Raw genomic sequence first — 24,129 nt, forward strand, 5'->3', positions numbered from 1 at the left:
AAGAAAAATAAGTTCAATCAAAAATGAAAGTACAATCGAATCATATCATTCCAAACCTGTATGACTTTCTTTCTTCTGTGGAACATAAAAGAAAAGAACAATGTACTTGTATGCTCTTCTCCTGCACTTCTTTCCTCAAAAAATACCTAATCATTCCAAATTGTGAACAAATCATTTAGACCAGTTTTGGGAACAAGATCAACAGGTTTTCGGGCTACAAAAGTATTTAGATGCATTTGATTCTTTTAAATAGTCAGAAATTACACCTACTTGTCTGTCTCAGGGTCAGATGGTGTTGCTGTTGGAATATGTGTCACTGAAAGGAGAAAAACATGAAGATATTTATAGGCCATTAAGAGTGTCACCATTATAGCTGAACTGATTTGTGATCTTACCAGGTTTGGGTTTGACAGTGAGTTTAACAGGAACCTGCAGATCTCCTACTGAGCAGAAGTACCATCCAGAATCACTGAGTCTCAGTCCAGTCATCAACACAGTGAAGGAGCTTCTCCCATCATCACTGATCTGGACTGATGGATTCCCCACTTTGTAACAGTCCTTATCTTTATATCTGCACCACTGTTTGAGATTATTCTGATATCCAGAAGTGTAGAAACACTGGACACTGACATTATCACCTTCATGTCCAGATACACTGCTGCTCTTCACAGACACACCAGGAGCTGAAATCAGTCATAAAAACATTTGTCCATCAATTGTCTTATTGGCTATACAATGTAAATAGGCCTATCTAAATTCCCTTGATATTGATTTATTTGATATTTTTAAGTGTTTACTATACGGTTGGTAACACACTTTATTCAAAACTGCAAAAGTTCACAACACAACCAAATAGAAACGCGCTACAAATAGCACAGAAACAGAAATGTTTCCAGGGGACCCAAATAAGTCTCGAACCTGGCTGGGATATGCTTATTGCTCGTGAGCATCCCAATGCCCTACTCCCTTTCATATTTATATTATATTCTATTTTAATAAATAGCATTGTCAGAAAAAAAACGTAATTTGGAAAAAAAAATGTTTTACCTGATTGCACCGTCAGATACAAATAATAACCGGCGTCTACGATGTTATAGTCACCAATCTCCACAGCGCACCAGTATTGTCCAGAGTCTGACGTCTGCAGATTGTCCCACCGCACTGTAAAAATACTCTGGTCTGGATAATCAGTGATGGAATATTTTCCTGTCTGTCCTGCATATGCCAATATTCTGCAAGAGCTCCAAGGTGTCCCCCAACACAAATATTTGCGGTTTTCTTTGTGTTGTTTATCATACACACATGGAAGAATGCCAGATGATCCAGATTTCACTGCTATATTAAGTTCCAGTGCATTAACTCCAGCACCACCTGTAGTCAAGAATAAATGGAGAAAACATAAAACACTCATGATGTAAATGTATATAGTAGAATTATAACTTAAAGCATTCAAGTTAAACCATTTTAACAATTTAACAACAGACTGTCCAATGGTTTAGCAATGCTTTTGAAACAGAATTATATTTGTTTTGTTTTTACCTGAGATGTAAAGTAAAATCCCAGAGAGAACCAGAAGGTAAATCATGTCTTTAGCGGAGTGTGTGTGCGTGAGAGGAGCTGGTCACTTCTTGAACTGTCTCTGTTTCCTCCTGTTTCAGAGCAGAAATGTCACCTAAAACCATAAGCGTCAGCAAGTGCTAAAAGTAGCAGCAGCCTCAAACTATAGCCACAACACATCAACATTTACTAATGGCTAATTTGATTTGTGAACTGGTTAAAGCCTGTTAAAATATAGCAGTGCTATAATCTAAATCAGCAGATTCTCTTGTTTAATTTGATATAAAACATTTACTCAAAAATAAAACACTTTCTTCACCCATAACTGAACAACATGTTACATTGTTCAAGCCACCATTTCACAAAACTGTGAAAGTGATAACGCAAACTGTAAGCTTTTTATATATTTTAATCATGTGTTCAATCAATTTGCGGTTTTACAATAAAATGTTTTTAAACGGCTTGAGTTGGTGGAAGGGGTTCATTAGGGGTTGGTTTAAAATAAGTTTGAACAAGCACATTTGATTGACAAAATAAATGCATGCACAAAATCTAAACTGTCCATGTTGTAAAATATTACAACTCAAAATATTTAAAAACACAATTCAAGAATATGGGAAATTATATCAAAGTTTGAGATCAATGATTGCAATTAATTGCAACCATCCACAGTGTCTCATATTTCCTTAAAATAATTCCCAAGTATGTTTTAAAAATGTATTTAAGTATCATTTTAAAAAGTGTTGTGGCTGCATTGGTTCCTGTAGAGAGGGCTGAACCTCTGAGCAAGTAAAATAATAATGTGTGAATCTGTACTGTGACTGGAAGAAACCAACCACAAAAACACACGAGGACGTAAAGATGCAACACTTAAACATTCAAGCAGAGACTGAAACTCCACTGACACTGTTCACCACATGGACATCAGCTACAGTGTGATACATACAGTATATGGGCAGACAAAAAAAAAAAACCCAAAAAAAACAGAGGTCTCTGTTGACGGCCATTCAAACGTAAAAAAGTAGTGTATAACCTGAATATATCAACATCCTATATGCACCAACCGAGAGTGAATTTTTTTCACATCTCTGTCTATATCGTTTTTTTAAGCCAGTGCGTTCAAAATGTGTTTCAAGAACTAGTTACAAGTGTCAGCTGTTAAATGACATGGCTGTTATCTTTGCAGCACAAACAGAAAAATGTGTGGCTTAGTTTCAAACACGAGGAGTGAAATGTTACAATACACCGCATAGTCCGGGGGAGTTGAAACATACCCTGGGGTGAGATGTAACATTATGATATCCGCCGGGGGGATATGTAACATTAGGACATTTATATATATATATATATATAAAAAATGAAAGTTTATTATCCAACACAAGCTTATAACATAATTGGTTTGTGTGTGTGTGTGTGTGTGTGTGTGTGTGTGTGTATGTGTGTGTGTGTGTAACAAAACTGAATAAAATGAGCAAATGTGCAGCAGCTTCAACAATTGAACACTATTTGTGTGTTTGTGTGTGTTGTTCCTGGTTAGATAAATTGGAAGCGTTACAATTAACATGTGTTACAATCACATCCGGTCTCCCCTACACATTAGAAAACGAGCGTCACGTGACCAAACCGGAAAACAGGTCTCATTGCATCCGCTTGTCAGAGAAAGTGTTAACGGCCGTAAGAACTAACTACGATATCTATGGATTTTTAAGGTAATCAGCTAACCTACTGAGTTCACTTTGTTATTGGTGTTTTATGCTGTTTAAATATCTAAACGTTAGTGTGAAGAAGAAAAATTAAAAAACTTTTAAATATCAATCTGCACATGCGAGGGACATTGGTTGTGCTCATTTTTGCGTGCTCCTTTTAAGTTATCTTGAGTAAAACCGGAAAAATTTTCATGAAGCACATACAAAAGACCTGAATCGGAAGCGATGTGACCTGTTTTCCGGCTTGGTCACGTGACGCTCGGCATAAAGCCTATAGAACATGAAGCAACAAAACAAAAAACACACACGTTAGGTTTCAGTATCTTTGGCCCTGTTTACACCTGGTATTAAGATGTGTTTTGGTCGATAGATATGTTATATATAGATATATATATAGATCTTATATATATCTATATATGTTATATATAGATCTTAAAAACATATAGATATGTTTTTAAGATGAAATAGTAATTGTTGTAGTGTAAAGGCCCAACCATGGACTGTAGTTGAAAATTAGCAATAGCTTTAAACTCTTTTTGCATAGCATCAGTCACAGACTTGTTTTGTACTATGTTTAATTGCAATGTCCATGTCAAATAAATGAATAAATAAATAAATAGGATCACAAGTAGACGAGGGAGACACATACACACGTTTACACCTTTTGTCCACTTTCAATCACTTCTGTCCTGACTTCTTCGAGAAGAGGGTCTATGGGCGGGTAAATGTATGGACTTTTTCAGATCTTTCAATCTAAAGGATGAAATAAGCTCACAAAATTTACATATGAACATGACCGGAGAAAACAGAAAAACACACAGAGAGCAGTAGCTTTTGTTTCTGCTCTGACAGCCACAAGACCAGCCGAAAGTGTTGAGCAGAAATCAAGAATTGGGAGCGAATATTGAGTTTGGTACGTTTTTTGTCTTCAAACCAAACTTGGGTCTCCAGCCAAACTTTAAATCCCCTCTGGCTAGCGCACTTCCCATAATATTTGTATATTATGTCAGTATAGGTGGAGAGTAGACGGTCAGTTGAACAAGCGTCTGGATGCAGTCTCCGGATAAAGACTTGATGCTTCTGTGAGTCAATGCTGTTAAAGTTGCAATTAATTTGATGATGAGGAACTTGAAATGATAGTTTGACTCTGTTATGGTTGAGGAAGTAACATGTCTTAATGTGTTTAGGCCTGTGTCTTGATGTGCTGATGTGAGATCACACTCGAACAGCAACCAGAAGACACAGAGAAGAGAGAACAAGAGAGGTCACTCCGACAGTGGCCTTTAACTCCTCGGTGAGCCAATAACTCATCACAGAAAACTTTCTGCATTTTTGCATTATCAATATCAATATTGTACACAATTTTCTATCTTAGTGGGGACATTTGGTCCTCTTGCTGTAGGTTTAACAAGAACGAAAACACACACACATGAGTTTCCATGTTTTATGGGGAGTTTCCATAGACATAATAATTTTTATACTTGTATATTCTATCCCCAAACCCAAAACAATCCTACACATCTAAGAAAACTTTCAGCATTTTTACATATTCAAAAAACATAATTTAGTGTGATTTATAAGCTTTTACTCATGGGGTTCAAAAAATTTAATTCTGGTATTTTCTGGTACACTTTGTCCCCATGCATAACATATATAAACCACACACACACACACACACACACACACACTGAAAAGTCCACAGAGGAAAGGAGTCAAATGATTTTTTGAACTACAAAATACTTTTATTTAATTATAAATTTTAAATGTGCATGTTTGTAAAAATGCAAATGGAAAAAGAAAGAGAATACTGTACAAGTAAATCAAGTATTTTTTTAAAGTGGAGAAATGATACGCACACAAATATATACAAAATATAAATACTAATACTCTAATTCATTTACAGTCCGTATAACGCTGTTCATAGGGTCCTTTTAAAAAATGGGGGGAGGAGGGGGATCAAGCAAACGTAAAATTAACTTAATGTGTTTGTATCTGTGGATCTGTAGATGTTCATGTAAAGCAAGCTTAAAAAAACGACAAAAAATGTGTCTTGTGATAGTTAGTTCTCTTCTGTTCCTGTGTTATTCTCACTGTTGTTGTTCACGAGTTCACACTTATTAGATGGAATAAAGCTTTCTGCACATTTGGCTTACTAAAAGTGCGGAGAAGGGGTGGTGGAGGGATGCTGATAAACTGTAATGAACAGAGGAAAGTCTACTGTATGTATACCTCTTATTGCAAATTAACTGAATGCTCTCCACTCGTTAACTATGTTAATTATCTAAACATGCTCCCCCCGAAATGTGTTAGTAAAACATAATTTAGTGATTAATGACACCTCTCTATGTGGTTCTTGTCATTTGTTAACCATGTGTAAGAGGGAATCAACGAGAGTCTTGTATGCCTGTCAATCGCTTTGGTTTAATTCTCAAATAAAAGATTTCTCAAAACAATAAGTTCAGATCTCAGAAACAATTACTGTCTTGTTCATGACAGATTTTAAATTGTTATTCATTTAGGCAAATTGAACACGTTTTGACGTGTGAAAAAGTACAAAATATATAATACTGTTAAAAGACGATCCCATTTTAAGAGACAAAGAAGGCTAGTTATTAACTAGATTCATTTACGGCCCGTATAACGCTTTTTTAGTTAACTTTAATGCGTTTGTATCTGTGGATCTGTTAGATGTTCATGTAAAGCAAGCCAAAAAAACTTCAAAAATAATATAAATAGTCCACAAATAGGACAAAATCGTCCTCTTCATTCCTGTGTTATCCTCACTGTTGCTGTTAGTGTGGAGCCACAGTGCTGTATATTGTTCCACCGGCTGGAGGCTTCTGGAAGTGCGAGATCTTTTTCAATTATCTGCCAGCATGTACAATAAATACATTAAATAATATATTTCTGTAAAACTTACTGCTTCACTCCCAGGAGCATCACCAATAGTAGAGTAGGTTACGTCCTTGTTGGGATCCTGTGGAGAAAGGGATCGTAATTGAAAATTATATATGAAATCTTACTCTTAAAGTCCCTGTAAAGTTAAAATTAAGTATGTGTTCTGAGGTTGTCACACCACAGAAAAATTTGTTATTAGCCACCCAGCCAAATTTGAATAATAAAAAAAGCCGGCAAGTACATAAAATAAGCTATCAAAATCTTGAAAAAATGAGCAGGAGGCTATGGGCTATATGCACGCATAACTTCCGCGTTTGACGCAAGGATGCTCTTGTGTTTCCGGTTGGGGAGATTTAAAGCGGAGGAAAACCGAGGGAAACGGGATTATGGCAGAGTCTTCAAAATGTAGGCTACTGTCCTCTCGTCTTTGAAACGAAACTTTAATACGTTTAGATGTAATTTTATATATAGTTATGTTTATTTAATATAATAAACACAGAAGCAAACAAAATGAGGAGTGTCTGTTTTGTCTGTTTTTGTGACTAACGTTTCTTTAGTATAGCAATATTGAATAGAGTATAAAAACCAATATAAATTCTCGGTATAGCATTGGACTCTACGATCGGCGGAAGTAATCCAGCATCCTTAGACCTTCACCGGTAATACCGCCGTGCATAGAGCCCATTCTCTGCTCTCAAACGCTGGGGGCGTGTCCGCTGGCTGCGCTGAAACCACGCCCACTCGCGGGAAAGCTGCCGACGCTGATATTCGGTGATACTGCTTTCGGGACGGGGAGATGAAGCCCGAGGCGGGAGATTGGTTCGGCCCCATTCACCAGTAACAGCGGATTATCAGTGAATCCCAGTTGTCTCAGATGAAAGATTATAAAACTATCCTGTGTAAAATGATCACTACAGAGGCGGGTGTTGGCGGTGATCAGCTCTCCATCAAGGTTGGCTCTTCACAAAATTAATCCACCTCTTCTTGATGTGATCGTTTTTAGGAAATTTAAATAAAGACACCGATCTGTTTTGTACATGATCGCATCCAGGTAGTAGCCTAGCCTACGCATTTCCGTGTAGAAGGCATAGCTAGCTAGCAAACTGTAGGCTGTAGTAACTAATAGTAGGCCTACTGACAGTAACTCGCGATTGAGCAGTGAACTGATGCGAATGTGCTCTATTGTTAGGGGAGGAGCCAGCCTCAGTGGCCTCAGTGCGTCATCAAGTAGGGGCGTGTCCAGGAGCTCAGGGGCTCCAGTGCGTCATCGAGCCCCGTTTTAGCCCCGCCCAAAAAATCCAGAAAATAGCAATGGTGAATACCTGTTTAACGGTCTAACTCCACAATTCAGTATTTCACAGTTCACAGTCTTTGTAATATGTTTTAGCAATACATTTCTAACATTTATAATGGGTTTAGATTTTTTTTTTAGAATTACCTTTACAGGGACTTTAAAATGTCATATTTCTGAGGTATGTCTGGTTTACTTACTCCTGGGCGTTCATCATCTATAGTGTTGTATATCACAGGATCTTCTTCAGGTTTAGAGTAGATCTGCATTTCACACAAACACATAGAAAACAATAAGGAAAAAGAAATATCAAGAAATCAACACGTGACTTAACAGGTTCCATGGCCAACCTAATGTAATGATATGAGGCGTATGGGGCTAGAAATTTAATATGTTTTCCTTTCTCATATTTCTCTCTAAAAAGTTTTTGACTGGTCTGGAGATTAATGTGTTATGTGGATCGTATCATAAACCAGAAGAGGGAAACAAAGAGAGTCTCGTATCAATTGCTTTGGCTCAATTCTCAAATGAGATTTTTTTTTTCTTTAAGAATACGTTCAGATCTCTGAACAATTACTTGTTCATAGCAAATTTTAAATTCTTATTCATTTAAGCAAATTGAACACGTTTTATCGTGTGGAAAACTAGGCCTACAATTGTTTACAAGTTGCACAATAATAAAACATTTTTCTCCATTCTGTCACCGGATGGAGTTTGGGTTTCTTGCCACTGTCGCCTCTGGCTTGCTTACTTGGGGAATCTTGATATTCAGCAATATTATTGATCTGACTGTATGACGCTGCATGAGAACTGAACTGTGCTGGACGATGACTTTTTTAGTTTTTGTAGATGCTTTATAGATGAAATGAACTAATTTAGTAACTAATGATCTTTACAACGGAACTGAATCAACACTGAACAGCCGAAAGGCAATATTTTCCTGTTATCACTGCAAAGCTGTATTGTATAAAGTGCTATATAAACAAAGGTGACTTGACAATAACTAAATGCATATGGCTTGCTAGCAGGGGCGTAGCCATCATTTCAAAAGTGAGGGGGACAGAAAGTCAAGTTTTTTTCTTCAGACTTTTGTTGACAGGTTTTTTGCTTAATTGGTTTAATATGCAATTTATTTTTAAAGCAATAAAACAGAAAGAAAGAAATGCAGATGTTCAGTAGCCTACTTTATATTGCACATGCAGGGTTTTTGGTCGAAAACGAGGCGGAGGTGGTAAAATCCCGCCCCTGTATTTTAATTAGATAATATAATTTTTATTTTTCGTAGATCACCATATAGCCTACTGTGTTACCCACATTATTTTTGTAGGTGGATCTCGGTACTTCTAGGGGGGTCTGGGGGCATGCCCCCCCCGGAGAAAATTTTGTAATTTTTAAAGATAAATTCATAAATCTGGTGCACTTTGAGTCCCCCGAATCCACTGTTAAAAATAAATAATCCACCCGTCAACCGCCCAAACATATGATATTCTCTGATTTATATTTGATCATCGCATTACAATTATTAAAATTATCAGTGTTAAACATGATAATATGGTTAAATATCACACTGAAGTAGACTGATTTAAAAATAACATTTAGGTTACTTAGAATAAAAGTTCTTCTTTTGGCTAAATTAAATGTCCTTAAAAGCCTAAACAATGTCTGTCTTACTAAACTTTCCAATTGAAAACCTTCAAACTTCAAGCTTTTAAAACTAATTAATACTTTCTAGTTAGGCTTTTTCAAGAGAACTTAAAGTTTGTCTATACCTTTTTTATCTAAATGTAAAGTGTTACCGAATTATGGTAAACATCATGTAAATGTTACAACGCTGCCTGATTCAAGCAGATCGTGGCTGTTATTAGCCTGGATGCCAGCCCGAACCCCGCCCACAACATTTTTTGATCGGGAAGTTCGGTCTGGACTCGCTCCATTGAGGAGTAATTATGATCGGTTCAGAAATCGTCGGGCCAATCAAATTGCCCGGGCGGGCTTTATACGATGATGGACAGATTATCTGCAGGGACGTAATCCTCACGTTATCAAAGAGCGCTTGGGTTGAACTGGTTTCCCTCACAGATGACTGCCGCTGGAGAACTGAGATGTATAGATCCCGCTATCGCGTCCGTTGTAAAAGAAATCGACAGCGCATTCATTTTAAAAGACGAACATAGAACTGCAATCAAGGCATTTGTCGATCGGAAAGATGTGTTTGCCGTCCTTCCTATGGGATTCGGCAAAAGTTTAATTTATCAGCTGGCTCCGATGGTAACTAAGAAGATGGGACGCAATGAAAACCCTGTGGTCGTTGTGGTTTCTCCTTTGGTCGCAGAGGGCCAAGTAAAAGAAGCAACACTCGTTATTTTACTTCTTCCAGCGTGCGTGCATTTGAGTTCTGTAGTTGACAACTGTGCTATGCAAAGTAGTTGACTTACTGCGTTGCTCTCATTGGTTGTAGGTCTATCCAATTGAGTGCAGAGTTTTTATTTTTCCCTGGTTCGGTTAAGACACGCCTCATAATCAAAGCCCTATGAAGCAGTATCAGACTCACATTCTGACTAGAATATGAGTACAACGAAGTCAGGCTAGGCTGTTAGTGCATAAAAATACAAATTCAGCATTAACAATCACGATGTTTATTCTAATTTGAAGGGCTTTGATAACATATCTGTGAAAATAAAAGACATTACGAATAAAAAAAGATTGAAAATAGTATTAGTGCAAGTTTTTGCGGGTAGTGAATATTTTCAATTTACAACAAAACTTCTTAATTCAACAAGAGAAATAGGCAGAGTTATTCATCATTGTGCAACACAATTCGGATACCACATGACAACTTACTTACAGTGCTTGACGTTTTCGTGAAAAACGAGTGAAGAGTTTTTGCCGTTTTGAACTGATACTGATGGATTCGGCGCGGGTGCGAGCATGGGCGTGTCGTAGGCTAATGCACGAGTGAATGATTACCATGGAAACGTGAAAGTCACGTATGTAGATAGACTATCCTTGACTCTTTGGATTTTAAATCTCGATGTAGGCTACACACACCCGCGAAAACCTCAGCTTGTTGTATACACACTTGCCCTATGAAAAAGTGCGGGGGACGAATTTAGATTTTATAAAAAAGTGGGGGGGACACGTCCCCCCCGTCCCCCGCGTAATCTACGCCCATGCTTGCTAGATTTTCAATGATATTGTGCTCTTCACAACTTCTAAACATTCTAAACAACAGTAATGAAATGAGAATCACAGTCTTACACCATGTCTACACCAGAAAGAAACTGCGCTACACAACATGAATAAAGCAAGAACACATATTATCTATACTGGATGTGGCACTACACAACATGACAAATTCCTGACATTAAACTAATGCCAGGCTCTATATAGACATTCCCGTCCAGTAAGGACAGCTTCTAGCGGTGTAGACACAAGGTGTTACCAATCAAACAGTGAAGAATGGAAGCATACACTCACCGGACACTTTATTAGGTACGCCTGTCCAACTGCTCGTTAACACTTAATTTCTAAGCAGCCAATCACATGGCGGCAACTCAGTGCATTTAGGCATGTAGACATGGTCAAGACAATCTCCTGCAGTTCAAACCGAGCATCAGTATGGGGAAGAAAGTTGATTTGAGTGACTTTGAACGTGGCATGATTGTTGGTGCCAGAAGGGCTGGTCTGAGTATTTCAGAAACTGCTAATCTACTGGGATTTTCACGCACAACCATCTCTAGGGTTTACAGAGAATGGTCCGAAAAAGAAAAAACATCCAGTGAGCGGAAGTTCTGTGGGCGGAAATGCCTTGTTGATGCCAGAGGTCAGAGGAGAATGGCCAGACTGGTTCGAGCTGATAGAAGGGCAACAGTGACTGAAATAACCACTCGTTACAACCGAGGTATGCAGCAAAGCATTTGTGAAGCCACAACACGCACAACCTTGAGGCGGATGGGCTACAACAGCAGAAGACTCCACCGGGTACCACTCATCTCCACTACAAATAGGAAAAAGAGGCTACAATTTGCAAGAGCTCACCAAAATTGAACAGTTGAAGACTGGAAAAATGTTGCCTGGTCTGATGAGTCTCGATTTCTGTTGAGACATTCAGATGTTAGAGTCAGAATTTGGCGTAAACAGAATGAGAACATGGAACCATCATGCCTTGTTACCACTGTGCAGGCTGGTGGTGGTGGTGTAATGGTGTGGGGGATGTTTTCCCGGCAAACTTTAGGCCCCTTAGTGCCAATTGGGCATCGTTTAAATGCCACGGCCTACCTGAGCATTGTTTCTGACCATGTCCATCCCTTTATGGCCACCATGTACCCATCCTCTGATGGCTACTTCCACCATGTCACAAAGCTCTAATCATTTCAAATTGGTTTCTTGAACATGACAATGAGTTCACTGTACTAAAATGGCCTCCACAGTCACCAGATCTCAACCCAATAGAGCATCTTTGGGATGTGGTGGAACGGGAGATTCGCATCATGGATGTGCAGCCGACAAATCTGCGGCAACTGTGTGATGCCATCATGTCAATATGGACCAAACTCCCTGAGGAATGCTTCCAGCACCTTGTTGAATCTATGCCACGAAGAATTGAGGCAGTTCTGAAGGCAAAAGGGGGTCCAACCCGTTACTAGCATGGGGTACCTAATAAAGTGGCCGGTGAGTGTATATGGAGCTGTCCTGAATGTCATTTTGTGGCAATTTTCTGATCACCATAAGAACTTCACATGTAAGAAATGTGTAAAGAGCTCGTACTTGCAGCTTGTAATATGTGAATTGTCTGAGAGCTACTACCCATATCACCTGACCACTGCAGATTAATTTAGGGTGAATTCCAAACCTAGTCCACATGCTGTATGAATTCCAAACTGCTTTTTTGCACCCTTGAAGGGCACTTCGGGAAGGGGACACCATTTGGAGCAGCGGCCCAAACGAAAGTGAACAACTGAATCCCTTCATGAAGGGCCCTTCCGCAAGTCTGTTAGCAAAGGGTAGGGAACTGTTGTGATGATCACTTCAGGGAAGTATATGGTTTATGGTCATGTGACCCAGGGTGACAAGTCCTTGTGCGTGATTCATTTTAAATCTAGAAATGGCGTAGCCTGACTGCGTCAGACTTCGTACTTCCGCTTTATTTCAGTTCGCTTCTCTACTCAGTCTGAGACATCGACATGTCTCTCAGTTTTCCTCCGGCCTGAAAACAGCCGGCCAATCAACGAACAGAGGGCGGGCTGAGAGCCGTGACGTAGACGCTAAGCACCGAGTTTAAGATTGTATTTTAGGTCAGGGAAATCGAAAACGACCTCGGATGTGGAGATACGGGATGCAATTCGCTCTGTTGTGGAGAATATTCCCGACATTTGCAAACTGAAGCCCGAACAAGAAGAGTGTTTGTTAAACATTTTGAATGGAGGTGATGTCGTGGCCCTACTCCCGACAGGTTTTGGGAGAAAGTTTAATCTATCAACTATTACCGATCGTCAGCGAGAAACTGGGCAGGCCAAAGGCCGGCAAGGCGATAATTGTGATTGTGTCCCCCTTGGTTGCACTCATGGAGGATCAGGTTAAGGAGGCAGCAAAACTCGGTCAGCCATGTTCACTCCAGTATTTCGCTCGATGGTTTCGTTTTCGCATCATACATGTGTTTACAGTGGGAGTTCGATGCGGCTGAGCTGGCGAAACACACGTCATAACCAAACATTATGTGATTGGCTTACGGGTATAACCAATGATTTTATACTTCAGAAGAGTGCCCCCTTGTTCCTTGTTAGTTGGGATATTTTTTCGGTGTTCAAGTTTGACTTTTTTCCCAGTAAACGTTTAACTATACTGTTTACTATCTGTATCTATTCAGCTCAGTGTGATACACAATAGCACCCAGCTAGACAAAAATGACATTCTTGCACAGTATAGAAAGAAGTCAGAAGTGTCAACAGCATAAAAAGTTGAACAAAAATGAAAAACTGAATACACTGATATTGTCATATGATCATTTTCATAACTAGATGCTTGTAAATTAAAGGACTTACTGTGTCAACGGTTCTGCTTTCGTTTCTCTCTCTGTTTTGGTGTTTATCTTGCTCTTTATTTTAAAAAGGGGGAACAATAATATGACATTAACATAATTTCTGTATATGTTCTGTTGAAATAAATGATAACATGGCATGAAATGAACTTTAAAAAGAATTAAGAAAGGAGTGCAGGTCGAACTGACTGGGTCTCCGTCTCCATCTCCAGGTGAAAACAGCGAGCAGAATCAACAGCAGCAGAAGTGCAGCTGAAACTGGAAGCCACACAGTCAGAAGACCTTTATCTCTGTGGGAAATAAGAAAACACGTTTAAATCTGTCCATTCAAAAAGCTCAGAAAGAGTTCTGGAACTAATTCAGCTGAATAAAAGCACCAGAAAACAAGGCATCTGAACTAAATTTCCACCAGGCCATTAAACTTTAATGCATTTCAGGCTAATAGTCTTAGAATTAGTTTAAGCTTCTATTATTTTTATTTTTTTTTACAATACAGATGTATTACTTTTTTTCTTCAATGCCTTTATTCAGCTTTATTATTATTCTTGTTTCCTGTTTCTCTTCTGCAAAGATAGAAAAAAAAAGAGGGAAATGAGGAAATGATTATGTAAGCAATACAAACAAAGAAATTGAGGAAATAAAGTATTGATGACAAAACAGCCAAATATAGAATAATTCTATGAAGATTTTAATGAGAAACCTTTCAATACTAACGAGTCTCTCGGATTGTCTCTGGTCTTGTTTACTGTCAAAAGTAGAAAGCAAAGCAATTTTAGTTGTGTTTTATTTAAAATATAGTAGAAAAATATTTATTAATGAAAAATTGTACCTTCTGCCTCGGTTACAGTGAGTTGAACAGGATTCAGTGCCTCTCCAGCAGAGCAGAAGTACCATCCAGAATCACTGAGTCTCAGTCCAGTCATCAACACAGTGAAGCTTCTCCCATCATCACTGATCTGGACTGATGCATTCTGGGATGTGTCAGTCCTCCCCACTGTGTAACAGCTCTGATCTTTATATCTGCACCACTGTTTGTGTTTATTCTGATATCCAGAAGTGTAGAAACACTGGACACTGACATTATCACCTTCATGTCCAGATACACTGCTGTTCATCACAGACACATCAGGAGCTGAAATCAGAGTCGTTTGAGATAATTAAATACATACAGTACTGTATGTTTGAAGTCAGATAATTTGAGATTAGAATGTGATTAATATAATTACAAAATCTCTTACCAGACTGAACCTTGAGATGAAGCTCATATGTGACAGTCGGTTTTCTTTCAGTCTCCACAGCACAGGAATAACCCCCATCATGTGTTGTGTTCTGCAGGTTTCTCATAGTCACAGTAAAGAGACTCTGATCAGGATGATCAATTACTGAAAGATTCTTCTCTATTGTGTTTGTGTATATTTTAGATTGACCAATTTCTGAGTACCAGTATTTCTTCTGCGGTGGGTTTTTCTCATCATAATGACATGGGATGGTGACAGATCCTCCAGTCTTAATAGTTACAATATGATTTGACCCACCGCTAAAGCATTCAACACCTAAACAACACACAAACCGTTTTTTCGTCCAGGATTAACAATAATTCACTCCTTAATTTGTTCTATCTTCACATAAAACACATTAAAGGCATCATGAACAGCTGAGCATTAAATCTGTCATTGCAAAATGATAAACAGGATCCATTAGAAACAAAGACAGCACAACATTTAATACTCACCTAAAATGAGCCAAAACCCGACTGAAATGTAGATCATTTTTTCCTTTGCGTATGTGGCCATTTTCTAAGTTTCTCTTCCTGTATCTTGAGTTGTCTAACTGTGTTTGTAGAGACTGCTGCACTTCCCTGATTGGCTCCGTAGTCTTTCATAGGCGTATGTGACAGAACATTGTGTTCGTAGTTGGTGTAGGAAGGAGTATGTCATTTAAAAAACAGGAAAAGCTGAGCAGTTTCACAGAGCCTTCCTTATTTATTTATTTATGAACATTTATTAGAGGATCAGCCCCATGAGATGCAACATCTCGTTTTCATGGGGGTCCTCAAGATCATGTCCAAACAACATTAAACAGCAAACAACAGAGTAGATACAAAATACAAAATATATAAAAAAAGAAAAACCTTAACCACACACTCACACTCATTCACACACACCACGCGGACGCCACACACACCCAAGCTCTCTCTATCCCCCCCATCACAGATAAAGTAAAGTAAGTCATAGTGGTATGTATACCACTAACCACAATTTATTTTATACCACTATTAAAATAAAACTTTTTTTATCTAAGACTCAGCATAAAGTTATTTTGGGAGTCAAGCATTTTAAGAGGGGTATTTTGTGTACGAAGTATGAGAACAACTGTTGTAACATATAGTATAAAACAGTGCACACAGAGGCGAACCAACACTGAGTGGGGGCCCCAGGCAAAATATTATAAATATATATATATATATATATATATATATATATATATATATATATATATATATATATATATATATATATATATATATACACTCACCGGCCACTTTATTAGGTACACCTGTCCAACTGCTCGTTAACACTTAATTTCTAAGCAGCCAATCACATGGCGGCAACTCAGTGCATGTAGACATGGTCAAGACAATCTCCTGCAGTTCAAACCGAGCATCAGTATGGGGAAGAAAGTTGATTTGAGTGACTTTGAACGTGGCATGATTGTTGGTGCCAGAAGGGCTGGTCTGAGTATTTCAGAAACTGCTAATCTACTGGGATTTTCACGCACAACCATCTCTAGGGTTTACAGAGAATGGTCCGAAAAAGAAAAAACATCCAGTGAGCGGCAGTTCTGTGGGCGGAAATGCCTTGTTGATGCCAGAGGTCAGAGGAGAATGGCCAGACTGGTTCGAGCTGATAGAAGGGCAACAGTGACTGAAATAACCACTCGTTACAACCGAGGTATGCAGCAAAGCATTTGTGAAGCCACAACACGCACAACCTTGAGGCGGATGGGCTACAACAGCAGAAGACTCCACCGGGTACCACTCATCTCCACTACAAATAGGAAAAAGAGGCTACAATTTGCAAGAGCTCACCAAAATTGAACAGTTGAAGACTGGAAAAATGTTGCCTGGTCTGATGAGTCTCGATTTCTGTTGAGACATTCAGATGTTAGAGTCAGAATTTGGCATAAACAGAATGAGAACATGGAACCATCATGCCTTGTTACCACTGTGCAGGCTGGTGGTGGTGGTGTAATGGTGTGGGGGATGTTTTCCTGGCACACTTTAGGCCCCTTAGTGCCAATTGGGCATCGTTTAAATGCCACGGCCTACCTGAGCATTGTTTCTGACCATGTCCATCCCTTTATGGCCACCATGTACCCATCCTCTGATGGCTACTTCCACCATGTCACAAAGCTCTAATCATTTCAAATTGGTTTCTTGAACATGACAATGAGTTCACTGTACTAAAATGGCCTCCACAGTCACCAGATCTCAACCCAATAGAGCATCTTTGGGATGTGGTGGAACAGGAGATTCGCATCATGGATGTGCAGGCGACAAATCTGCGGCAACTGTGTGATGCCATCATGTCAATATGGACCAAACTCCCTGAGGAATGCTTCCAGCACCTTGTTGAATCTATGCCACGAAGAATTGAGGCAGTTCTTTAGGCAAAAGGGGGTCCAACCCGTTACTAGCATGGGGTACCTAATAAAGTGGCCGGTGAGTGTATATATATATATATATATATATATATATATATATATATATATATATATATATATATATATATACAGTATATGACACTTTTCTTTCAGATGAATACAATCTGAGTTCTTTTAACCCTTTTGCGGTCTTCATACAAATTTCTAAATTTTAATTTATGGGGATAACATGGATAATTTGACATGGTTTAGTGTAAAATATTTGCCCATCTTTTGAAAAAATTAGTTTTAAAAGTAAAAAAATATATAATTTTAGCCACTAGATGGCTATAGCTCCACTATATGCTATTTGACTAACTGAAAGATATTTTTTCACAAGTTTTTCCAGTTGGATTCATATCTAAATATTATGAAATCACAATTATAACAATACAAATTACTTTTTGTCAAAGTTTCGCATTTTTTGTTTTGAATGTTTTTTTTTAATCATATTACATTATAAGACTGAAAAAGATGTTACAAAGAGAAAAGTTGGCGTTTTTAGAGTTTATCATTTATTTCAATTTTCTTTTTTCATTTTTTTCAAAAATGTTATCTACACTTGAGTTACTAACTGTAACAGAACAGATATGAACAGTTATATTACATATTGAGTACAAATACATGACATGAACATCAAAATGCAATGAACTGAACAGCAATTACAAATGAGCAAATAAAGCAGTTGCTTTTGTCTCTTTCTCTCCCCCTCCCTCCCTCTCTCTCTCTCTCTCTCTGTGTGTGTGTGTGTGTTTTCACAATGTCGATGTGTCAGTGTCAGCAAATTTTTTTGTGGTGGTTCAGTATTTTGGACCATTTTATTTGACAAATTATAATAGAGCAGTTTTTATAGTCTCACAAATGTATTACCCTGTGTGTGTGTGTGTGTGTGTGTGTGTGTGTGTGTGTGTGTGTGTGTGTGTGTGTGTGTGTGTGTGTGTGTGTGTGTGTGTGTGTGTGTGTGTGTGTGTGAGCATGATAATTTGCATTCTGAATGTTTTCAGCATTGTTAGAAGTGTGCCACTTCATTTCTGTCTATGTGTGTTCTGCGTTGTTTTATGATTTTGATGATGATTTTTTGTCCATTTTCTATGCGGGGGCTCCAGAGACCCCAAAAATCATGAGTGTGACTTTTTTTTTCTCACCCTAACATAAAAACAGATATCATTACAATTGATTATTTTTTTTATTTTTTTTGTAGATCTAGAAAGTGTTGAGAGCCGTACAAAGTTTCGTGTCATTTGGACGAAGATAAATTTTTTTTTTAAATTCAGCAAAAGTCATTTGCAGGTCAAAAAGACCCCGAAGAACCTTCAACACCCTGGCGTTTCCGAGCTTGATAATGGCAGTGGATTGCAACCATCAGTTCAAAGCTCAAAAATTTGCATCTATCATCAATCTATCCATCATAAACACACAGCTCCAGGGGTTAATAAAGGCCTTCTGAAAGGGTTACTTCACCCAAAAATGAAAATTACCCCATGGTTTACTCAGCCATCCTAGGTGTATATGACATTCTTCTTTCAGACGAATACAACCGGAGTTATATTAAAAAATGTCCTGGCTCTTCCAAGCTTTGAAGTCCATCAAAGTGCATCCATCCATGATAACAGTGCTCAACACGGCTCTGACGGGTTAATAAAGGCCTTCTGAAGCGAAGCCATGTGTTCGTGTAAGAGAAATATCCATATTTAAAACTTTATCAACTAAAATAAATAGCTTCCGGCAGACTGAATAGTGCATTTTAGTGTCCATTCTCAAAAAGAAAATGACAGTTAAGGGGTTAAAACTTTATAAAATAAAATAACTAGCTTCCGGCCAAACAAACATACGGATTCGTCTTAAGTGTAAAGCGCAACTTATGCGAGTAATGAGACGCACTGACTGAAACGCCATGACGCACTACGCTACTTTTGACGCCATAAGTTGCATACGTTATGCTTTAGACGCAAGTACACTTTTATGTTCGTTTGGCCGGAAGCTAGAATTTTACTCAGTAACATTAAATATGAAATTTTTTCCTACACAAACTCATCGCTTTGCTTCAGAAGGCCTTTATTAACCCCCGGAGCCGTGTGGAGTTTTTTTCTTACGGATGGATGTACTTTTTTGAGCTTCAAACTGATGGTTGCAATCCACTGCCATTATAAAGCTTGGAAGCGTCAGCGTGTTTTTTAATATAACTCCGATCGTATTCGTCTGAAAGAAGAGTGTCATATACACCCAGGATGGCTTGAGGGTGAGTAAATCATGGGGTAATTTTCATTTTAAAGTGAACTACTCTTTTAAGTATTGGTAAACGATTGTGCAGGGAGGAAGCAGGATCCAAATGCATGCACGTTTATTTAAATACACTCAAACTATACAAAGACTCAGGCAAGCGAACAAGACTAGGGAACAGAACAAGACAAGAACTCACAAGGACTGAACTAAAACACAGGGTTTAAAGGTCCCGTTCTTCGTGATCCCATGTTTCAAACTTTAGTTAGTGTGTAATGTTGTTGTTAGAGTCTAAATAATATCTGTAAAATTATAAAGCTCAAAGTTCAATGCCAAGCGAGATATTTTATTTAACAGAAGTCGCCTACATCGAACGGCCCGTTTGGACTACATCCCTCTACTTCCTTCTTTAATGACGTCAGTAAAACAGTTTTTTGACTAACGTCCGCCCACAGGAATGCTCCCTCAACTCGCGCACTTCTTATAAACTCAGCTCTTACGGTGATTTTCTGAAGTAAAACTGACGCTTCATCTTTTGTGTGATGTACAATAAACTTTATTAAACTCATCAGTATATGTTTGATCATCATTCGGACCTGGTCCGAAACAGCAGACTTGTAGGCTATTAATAAATAATGGATACATACAAGCAGATGAAAAATACGTTATAATAACCGTAATTAAACTACTAAACTGTACCTGTTCCATCTCTATACAGCACTCTGACTCTGTAGGCATTATTGTCCGACTCGAAATGAACACCGTTACTGAGAGTTTCTGATATTACCATCATTCTGTGAGATGAAATTGTCCTAAGAGACTGAGCGCGAGCTCATGAAGCTCCGCCCCCTGTGCCGGCAGCAGCAGCTTATTTGCATTTAAAGGGCACACACTAAAACAGCGCGTTTTTCTGAGCCCCAAAAAATGACAATTAAAACATGCTGTAAAAAATGATCTGTTGGGTATTTTGAGCTGAAACTTCACATACACACTCTGGGGACATCAGAGACTTATTTTACATCTTGTGAAAAGGGGCATAATACGGGACCTTTAAATACATGGGCAAACAAGCTAAACAAGATAACAAGGGGGCGTGGCTAATCAGAAACACCTGGGGAGACTAATAGACATAACAGGAAACATCTGACAATAAACGAGACAGGGGAACACCGACGTGAATCATAACAGATGGTTAGCAATTGTAGATACAGATTCAGACAGTAGGTAAAATCAATAATGTAGTACATTAAAAGACAATGAACCTTTCTATTTATACAGTAAATTTTGTAGAAATGTGTCATATATGTAAACTGAAAATATATAGTTGCATTTTTACACACTCGTTGAGTTGAACAGGGTTCAGTTCCTCTCCAGCAGAGCTGGTCCAGTCATGCTCACTGTCGCTGTTAGTGTGGAGCCACAGTGCTGTATATCCCTCCTCCTGCTGGAGGCTTCTGGAAGTGCGAGATCTTTGTCTCAATATACTGTCAGCAGTACAATAAACACATTAAATAATATATTTCGGTAAAACTTACTGCTTTTCTCCCAGGAGCTTCACCAATAGTAGAGTAGGTTATGTCTTTGTTGGGATCCTGTGGAGAAATGGATTGTAATTAAACATGATTTTGAAATCTTACTCTTAATATGCAACGCGTTAGTGGTGTCTGGTTTACTTACATGTGAGCGATTTACATTGCTGTATATCACAGGTTCTTTAGGTTCACAGTAGATCTGCATTTTACACAGAAAAACACAGAAAACAATAAGGAAAAAGATATCAACATGGCTAACCCAATGTATGAGAAGTAAGGTTGGAAAAAAACTAAAACGCTTTCAATTTTTTTTGATTGGTCTGGAGATTAATGACCCCTGTGGGTGGATTGTATCATTTGTTAACCCGTGTAAACCAGAAGACGGAAACAAAGACTTTGGCAATTCTATTCTATTCTAATTCAACTTTACCCATTAAGTTATAAAAAATGTTATTTCTAAAGGTTTTCTGAAGTCTTTTAAGGGAGTACATTGCATTTTGTCATTATGTACATTATTGGAACGTTAATTTTGAAAACAAATAGTACCATTTAAGAACAGTTTTATAAATAAAGCTTTCAATGAACGATGTATAAATAATGGTTTTGTGCTAACATTTTGAAAACGTTATTAACTCTGAACGAATGTTCTATTAACATTATTGTAAGAATGTTTGTTTATAACTGAGAGAAGCTTGCCAGAATGTTAGCCACAGTTCTGAGAACGTTCCTTGTTAGCAGGGATATTTTTAGTGCGCTACATTGATAAATAACCGTTTACTGTTGAAATCTGCATCTAAAATGCTCAGTGTGAATACAATTCAGCTGAACAGAACTGATATCATTGCATAGTGTAGGCTAGTAAGAAGTCAGTGTCAACGAAAAAAAAGCAGGTTAAAAAGGAAATTTGTATATTACAAACATTCCAGTGTTGACTGACATGGTGAAAAAACATCTAAATGTTTTGACTGTTACGGCTCACACAATGGGAAATAATTTCTTAATTTTGGTGGCACTGGCCAATTTACTGACACAATAGTTTTGAAGAATGAATTGAATGTTTTGGGCAAGTTACAACATTTTGCAGACATGCAGGTTGTGGTTTCCCACAAAAACATAATGGTAAGACTAAATTTGAGCCATAGCTATTGGGAAAACTGTATAAATACACAGATATTGTCATACTGTCACGGGTTGTGAGGGAGAGACTAAACACACAACGAAGATTAATGATGAAATCAAATCAGTGACCAAGATGACAAACAAGGCAGGGAGAAAACAGAGTCTTTGATGGTGTGACACATACAGTATAACATTTTCATAACATTTTCATAACCCATAATTTAAAGGACTTACTGTGTCAACGGTTCTGCTGTCGTTTCTCTCTCTGTTTTGGTGTTTATCTTGCTCTTTATTTTAAAAAGTGGGAACAATAAAATGATATTAACATAATTTATGTATATGTTCTGTTGAAATAAATGATAACATGGTATGAAATGAACTTTAAAAAGAATTAAGAAAAGAGTGCAGGTCAAACTGACTGGGTCTCCGTCTCCGTCTCCAGGTGAAAACAGCGAGCAGAATCAACAGCAGCAGAAGTGCAGCTGAAACTGGAAGCCACACAGTCAGAAGACCTTTATCTCTGTGGGAAATAAGAAAACACGTTTAAATCTGTCCATTCAAAAAGCTCAAAAGAAAAGGTGTGTGATTAAGTCACCTGCGTTTATTCAGCTGACTTAATCACACACCTTTTCTTCTGAGCTTTTTGAATGAACAGATTCAAAATAATTCAGATAAGGCGTATCTGAATTAAAACTTTCATCAGATCTTTATTAAACGTTGTTAATGCACTTCAGCATAGAATTAGCCAGTTTAAAGCTTTATTTCATTTTTAAACAATACAGGAGAAGTACATATTTGGTTCTTCTGTGGCATTATTATTGTTGTTTTTCTGTTTCGCTTCTGCAAAGATAGAAAAAAGCAAGAAAAAACAGGGCAATAAGGAAATGATTACAAGAAAGACAAATGAATTGGGGAAATAGTGAAAATGTGTTACTTGTCCTTCTCAGTGCAGGTGTCTGTGGTCACAAATGTCAAAATAACAAAATAACAATTATGGATTGAGTTTTACCTTTTCAGTTTTTAAATACAGTATTAATATGTTTTACCAGATTCTGCCTCGGTTACAGTGAGTTGAACAGGATTCAGTGCCTCTCCAGCAGAGCAGAAGTACCATCCAGAATCACTGAGTCTCAGTCCAGTCATCAACACAGTGAAGGAGCTTCTCCCATCATCACTGATCTGGACTGATGGATTCTGGGATGTGTCAGTCCTCTTCTCAGTGTAACACCTCTGATCTTTAATTCTGCACCACTGTTTGAGATTATTCTGATATCCAGAAGTGTAGAAACACTGGACACTGACATTATCACCTTCATGTCCAGATACACTGCTGCTCTTCACAGACACATCAGGAGCTGAACACACAGACACAAGTCATCTGATTACAAAAGATTATAAAATACATGTGTGTGAAGTCAGAGAATTATTGATTAGCATGTGATTAAAACCATTATAAAAATCTCATACCAGACTGAACCTGGATATAAAGTTCAAATCTAGCACTCGACTGTCCATCAGTCTCCACTAAACAATAATAGAGTCCAGTGTGTTTGTGCTGTAGGTTTCTCATAGTCACAGTAAAGAGACTCTGATCAGGATGATCAATTACAGACAGATTCTCCTCTGTTGTGTTTGTGTATATATTAGATTGATCGATATCTGAGTGCCAGTATTTCTTCCGCGGTGGGTTTTTCTCATCATAATGACATGGGATGGTGACAGATCCTCCAGTCTTAATAGTTACGATATGATTTGACCCACTGAAGCATTCAACACCTAAACAACACACAAACCATTATAATATCCAGGATTTACAATAATCAACTCCTTAATTTGTTTTATCTTCAGATAGAACACATTAAAAGCATGAACAGCTGAGCATAAAATCTGTCATTCCAAAATGATAAACAGGATCCATTAGAAACAAAGACAGCACAACATTTAATACTCACCTAAAATGAGCCAAAACCCGACTGAAATGTAGATCATGTTTTCCTTTGCGTATGATGTGGCCATTGTGAAAGTCTCTATTCCTGTATCTTGAGTTGTCTAACTGTGTGACTGCTG

The 24,129-nt window shown here is 38.0% G+C and overlaps 3 protein-coding genes across 5 annotated transcripts in view; all 3 read right to left on the minus strand.

Annotated features, from left to right (window-relative positions):
* Positions 1-1,647, minus strand: part of LOC130105558 (CMRF35-like molecule 3) — a 53,161-nt gene extending 51,514 nt beyond the window's left edge. The window contains exons 1-2 of the mRNA XM_056271612.1: positions 1,540-1,647; positions 1,048-1,371 (exon numbers count right to left, since the gene is read on the minus strand). Of these exons, the coding sequence (XP_056127587.1) occupies positions 1,048-1,371; positions 1,540-1,585 (370 nt within the window). The 5' untranslated portion in view covers positions 1,586-1,647. The remainder of the gene's footprint in view (positions 1-1,047; positions 1,372-1,539) is intronic.
* On the minus strand, positions 3-24,129 carry LOC130105554 (polymeric immunoglobulin receptor-like). 3 transcript variants are annotated; one of them, XM_056271609.1, is made up of 9 exons: positions 24,015-24,129; positions 23,530-23,838; positions 23,109-23,417; positions 14,204-14,234; positions 13,679-13,779; positions 13,494-13,546; positions 7,653-7,715; positions 6,184-6,240; positions 5,920-6,103 (listed from the first exon to the last, which is right to left on the minus strand). In XM_056271609.1, the coding sequence occupies exons 1-9, from the start codon at positions 24,076-24,078 to the stop codon at positions 6,056-6,058; spliced, it is 1,035 nt and encodes a 344-aa protein (XP_056127584.1). In that variant the 5' UTR covers positions 24,079-24,129; the 3' UTR covers positions 5,920-6,055. The 3 variants fall into 3 exon arrangements, 2 of the variants coding, with proteins under 2 accessions (XP_056127583.1, XP_056127584.1); XM_056271608.1 differs by lacking the exons at positions 5,920-6,103; positions 6,184-6,240; positions 7,653-7,715; ... (1 more) ...; positions 13,679-13,779; positions 14,204-14,234 and adding exons at positions 3-316; positions 396-683; positions 14,728-15,042; XR_008809631.1 differs by lacking the exons at positions 5,920-6,103; positions 13,494-13,546; positions 13,679-13,779; ... (2 more) ...; positions 23,530-23,838; positions 24,015-24,129 and adding exons at positions 22,297-22,349; positions 22,482-22,654 and having other exon boundaries at positions 6,196-6,240.
* Positions 14,271-15,401, minus strand: LOC130105561 (CMRF35-like molecule 1). Its single transcript, XM_056271616.1, has 2 exons — positions 15,222-15,401; positions 14,271-14,621 (listed from the first exon to the last, which is right to left on the minus strand). The coding sequence occupies exons 1-2, from the start codon at positions 15,280-15,282 to the stop codon at positions 14,302-14,304; spliced, it is 381 nt and encodes a 126-aa protein (XP_056127591.1). The 5' UTR covers positions 15,283-15,401; the 3' UTR covers positions 14,271-14,301.

The sequence above is a fragment of the Rhinichthys klamathensis genome, unplaced genomic scaffold (assembly GCF_029890125.1).
Source record: "Rhinichthys klamathensis goyatoka isolate OS25496 unplaced genomic scaffold, OSU_Roscu_1.1 h1tg000323l_1, whole genome shotgun sequence".
In the NCBI taxonomy this organism is placed as follows: domain Eukaryota; kingdom Metazoa; phylum Chordata; class Actinopteri; order Cypriniformes; family Leuciscidae; genus Rhinichthys; species Rhinichthys klamathensis.

Excerpts from the sequence above, each read along its gene's own strand:
- LOC130105561 (XM_056271616.1), bottom strand. The coding sequence starts at position 15,282 with ATGGCCACATACGCAAAGGAAAAAATGATCTACATTTCAGTCGGGTTT. Across the intron at positions 14,622-15,221 it reads CGGGTTTTGGCTCATTTTAG|CTCCTGATGTGTCTGTGATG; the intron begins GTGAGTATTAAA and ends CTCTGATTTCAG.
- LOC130105554 (XM_056271608.1), bottom strand. The coding sequence starts at position 24,078 with ATGGCCACATCATACGCAAAGGAAAACATGATCTACATTTCAGTCGGG. Across the intron at positions 23,418-23,529 it reads TTATATCCAGGTTCAGTCTG|CTCCTGATGTGTCTGTGAAG; the intron begins GTATGAGATTTT and ends CTGTGTGTTCAG. Across the intron at positions 15,043-23,108 it reads TGTAACCGAGGCAGAATCTG|GTGTTGAATGCTTTAGCGGT; the intron begins GTAAAACATATT and ends TGTGTTGTTTAG.